Genomic DNA, 4,029 nt, shown 5'->3' with positions numbered 1-4,029 from the left:
AGACCCAAGGGGTTTGGGGTAGTGGGATGGGAACTAGACCATGGCCCTCACCACCCTGCCTTGCGTAAGCCAAAGCTTGGTGACTCCATGGGGTGGAGGAGTAAGCCCTGGGAGTTCTAATGGACAAAGACCGTAAGTACAGCAGGCTGAGCCAGCGGGGCTAGGTCTCTGCACCTGGGGCGGTTTGTCAGTAAAAAAAAAAGTATTGCAGAATTGCCCATCATCTCTCTACACAAATGAAGAAGAGATGGATGATTAGGGAAAGTCTTTACCTTAGGAGGCTTAAACGATCACGGTCACAGAGCCGGATCTGTTATCATCAGGAACACCCTTGGATTGGTTGTACAGACCCTCAAATGATTGCATAGAAACGCTTGAGAATCCAGTCAATGCCTGGAACACGTTCGGAAGCCCTGTCTGCAGGTTGTTGAGCATCATTGCCCGCGTAACCTGAACAGCACTGTGATACTTGCTCCTCTGCTCATCTACCCGCTTCTTGATCACATCCGTTTTTGAATGCTTGACGCACAGCGGGTGCTTCACGTTCATGCTGGAAAGGAATTCGGTATCGATGCCGTACTTCCTTTCCATTAAGCTCAAAGACTTTAGTTCCTTATTCAGCCGCTTCTCGAGCCTCTCCAACTTCCTTCTCAGTTGGTGTTCTTCAGCCTGCTGAACTGCTATGGAATGGATAACAGCAATGAAGCTCTTGATAGACTCCGAAGTTACTTTATCCGGCAGCCTCTCGAGAGCAAGTTGCCACTGCTCACAAAGGGGAAAGGCGCCTGTATCCATGAAGTCGTCGTGCCCACCATCGGTAAGGCAGTTGGTCAGCTTGATCCATGCATTGAGCACACGCATGCAATCGCGTTGAGACTTGAGCAGGTTGCAGAAGCTGGCATACAAGGCAGCAACCTCAGTTTCCAGTTGGATAGTGGCTAGACGATGATACTCTGTAGTTGCTTCAGTACTAAGCTGGTCATTGAGGTTGTTCAATTGTTGAGAGATGTGGTTTTGAACTTGATGACACTCGTACATGGTTCTCCACATCCGTGTCAATCTGTGAAGCAAATTGCATGAGAACATTTAGAAGTTTGGAAACGAAAACTTCAAGACAGTTAAAACGGTGACAATAATACTGAACAAATCAAGATAATTCTACTTCAGACAAATTTCTGATAGACAAAACAGAGTACCATCAACAAGTTATGCAAAAATTTGAAACAAAAGATCAGTACACGGAGGACACTGGAGCAAATATTAGAGTGGACCAAAGATCAGACCACCGGTTAATAGCATGAGTTGGAGTTGTCTGAACGTATAAAAACCTTGGGAGTCTGAGGACATCTTGGTTTGTTTCACAAGTGGGACTTGGTATGGACTCAAGCCAGAATTTTTTCTGAATGCTTTGTTTGTTTAATGGATTTCAATAGTATTGTTTTCATGTCCTCTTCTACAGATAAAGGTCTTCTCAGTTGGTTGGACAACAAAAATGAGACGACCACCAAATCAGAGAAAAAGATGATAAGCATTCCTGGAACTTGGCAGGCATTTAACAAATCAGAATGAGAGAAAAACAAAAGCCCAATAAATAATAAAACCGATCATATTATTGTTTCAACCTCTGAACATTCTATCTCCTCTTAGTAAGAATGACCACAAACTATTTTTGGGTGCACTAGGCCTGCGCCATGCGTGTCACATGCATACATGTTTGGGAGTTCAGAAAATCCCTGATGTTATAAACAAAACTTAGTAAAAGGAAATTAATTTTGTATTAGCTGCGATGAATATAAGTCTATTATCTGACTTACCCGCCAGATAATTCAACAAGCTGGGGGTGCAACTCTTCATCCCTGAGCCTCACTATGGTTGAAAAAGTCGTAGCAACAGCCACTTTTAGAGAATTGATTTGGGAACGTGACCTCTCAACACTAACTCTGGTCTTGTCAACCTTCACTCCCTCTTGGTTCTTAGCTTCGTGCCTCTGCAATAAATGGACTTCCTTCTCATGTTGACGCTTTGCAATCTCCTCACCCTGCAAAACATAAGATACTTTAGCACTGTTCCTCTTTGAGATAAGCAAGAGAGGCATATCACTTGTCACCCAAGAAACAAGAAGAATAACAAAGAAATAAAGAGAACACTGGTAAAGGCATCATCAGTCCCCTGCATTGGAGAAGACAAATGCAATCCAAAAACCATATTTCGCATGTAACAAGATTACCTTAACTTCTTCATAGAGCTTCTGCTCCTCCACGTATAATTTGTCTAGTGTTTCAGAAAGGCTGCTAGGTCTGTAAGCTTCATCCATGGTCTGAAATTCAAAAGAGTCTCTGCTGGCCTGAAGTGATTTAGAAGACCGATTCCAAGACAATGAGCTGAAAACCTTTGATGACTTGCAGCTCTTCTCTGTTGAAAAGAACAGAAACCAGGTACACACATCCTTAAGTGTTTGACAAACATAACAAAAAAGCCTAGTCCAGAATTCAGTTACAAATAGCCCACAAAAAACAAGACCAATGCTTAAACAATAGAATGAGACACTTATTTAATACTATCTGCTACAATGCAGAGAAATAACAATGTAAGACAAACAGATTGCAGCCAAAGCTTAGAGAAAAGGACAAATATAGAAAGAAACAGGAGAACAGCTGATACAAATAACAATATAGATTTCCCAGCAAAACAACAGTATAAACATGTTCAATGTTCAAACTAATATAGAAAAAGTAAAGAGCTAAAGTAGAGAGAGAGAGAGAGATCTTACTCTTGGTTTCAATGAAATTCTGCAGCAAGGAAGTGCCCTTGTTATTTTCCATGAGGGTGGAGATCTCTTTGCCCCCAGCAGATGCTTTAAGGAAATAGTCATCTAGATTCTTCATAAACCCAGCTAAGCTATTCTTGGTCTTCCAAACAACCATAGCCATGTCTGAATCTTTCGTGTACCAACTCACCATTGACGAATTATCATCCATTTCTCTAGCAGGAGATTTATCGTGCACGACTTTTGAAACCCAATAATCAGTTTCTCTAGCAGAAGATTTCTCCACTACAGATTTTTGGACCAAAGAATCTATTTCTTTAACAGTGGATTTCTCATGAACAACTTTGGAAACCAAATCAGCCTCCAGTTCTTCCTCTTCATCCTCAAACTCAGTATTTGTTTCTGCCCAATCCTCATCTTCCACTTGTTGACAATCATCAGTCTTCCTCAGCTGAGAAGGGGATTCAGGGGAGCAAGGGTCCCAGAATTCCCAAGATGATCCAAGATCCGACGGTGGTGGGGGCGTATGATTCCCTGGTTCATCAATCTCTATGTTTTCCTGAAGGGGTTTGTCATTTTGATCATAACCACCAAGTTCTTCTGCTGGTGCAGTAAAATGTGTGTTAGAAGGGCTCAGTGGTGGCGGAGGAGGCGGAGGAAATGTAACTCTGAAGGGTGCTGCATTGACTGTACCGAGCTCGCTGGACTCTACTTCAGCAAATTGCCTGAGAGTTGCACCAGTATTTTTGAGCGAGTGCAGATAGGCAACCTGAGAAACTGCAAACTCATTACGATATTGTACTACTTGTTTCATAAGCCGCCTTCTATCTCTACATCTCCGAACGCTCTCTTCCCTCTCAATACTTGATGCGCATCCCATTCTGAAAATTCGGAAACCAGAGGGAACTACTCAGGACTCAGGAGGGCATGACATAAGTTGAACTATTCAAATCATAACTTAGATAAAGGGAGAAAAACTAAATAAATGATCTCTCACTAGGAAGATTGCAACCATCGTAATAATTTCAGCCCAGATTCCATGTTAGAACCAACAGCGCTCTAGAAAAACAAAACATAACAAAAAATCCTTTTGAGAGAAAGCACTCTGAGATGAAAGAATCCCATCGAAGTCTAGATAGAATGATCTCTATCAATCTCCAAAAGGATCTCGGTAGAAGATCTCCATTAAATGTTAGTTTCTGTTCTATTAAGGTTTCCACCGAGCTCCAACAGATTATTTACAAAGGAAGGTTATTTTTGGA

At 41.9% G+C, this 4,029-nt stretch overlaps 1 protein-coding gene across 1 annotated transcript; it reads right to left on the bottom strand.

Annotated features, from left to right (window-relative positions):
* Window positions 1-282: 282 nt before the first annotated feature.
* On the bottom strand, window positions 283-3,647 carry LOC149831269 (benzoyl-CoA reductase subunit C, putative (DUF630 and DUF632)). Its single transcript, XM_090012976.1, has 4 exons — window positions 2,771-3,647; window positions 2,228-2,412; window positions 1,815-2,038; window positions 283-1,060 (listed from the first exon to the last, which is right to left on the bottom strand). The coding sequence occupies exons 1-4, from the start codon at window positions 3,645-3,647 to the stop codon at window positions 283-285; spliced, it is 2,064 nt and encodes a 687-aa protein (XP_089869102.1).
* Window positions 3,648-4,029: the final 382 nt, after the last annotated feature.

The sequence above is a fragment of the Nuphar pumila genome, chromosome 7 (assembly GCF_984573655.1).
Source record: "Nuphar pumila chromosome 7, dmNupPumi1.hap1.1, whole genome shotgun sequence".
NCBI classification, from domain to species: Eukaryota; Viridiplantae; Streptophyta; class Magnoliopsida; order Nymphaeales; family Nymphaeaceae; genus Nuphar; species Nuphar pumila.
This window is presented reverse-complemented; position numbering and strand designations above follow the sequence as displayed.

Excerpts from the sequence above, each read along its gene's own strand:
- LOC149831269 (XM_090012976.1), bottom strand. The coding sequence starts at position 3,647 with ATGGGATGCGCATCAAGTATTGAGAGGGAAGAGAGCGTTCGGAGATGT. Across the intron at positions 2,413-2,770 it reads GAATTTCATTGAAACCAAGA|AGAAGAGCTGCAAGTCATCA; the intron begins GTAAGATCTCTC and ends TCTTTTCAACAG. Across the intron at positions 1,061-1,814 it reads CTTGTTGAATTATCTGGCGG|ATTGACACGGATGTGGAGAA; the intron begins GTAAGTCAGATA and ends TTTGCTTCACAG.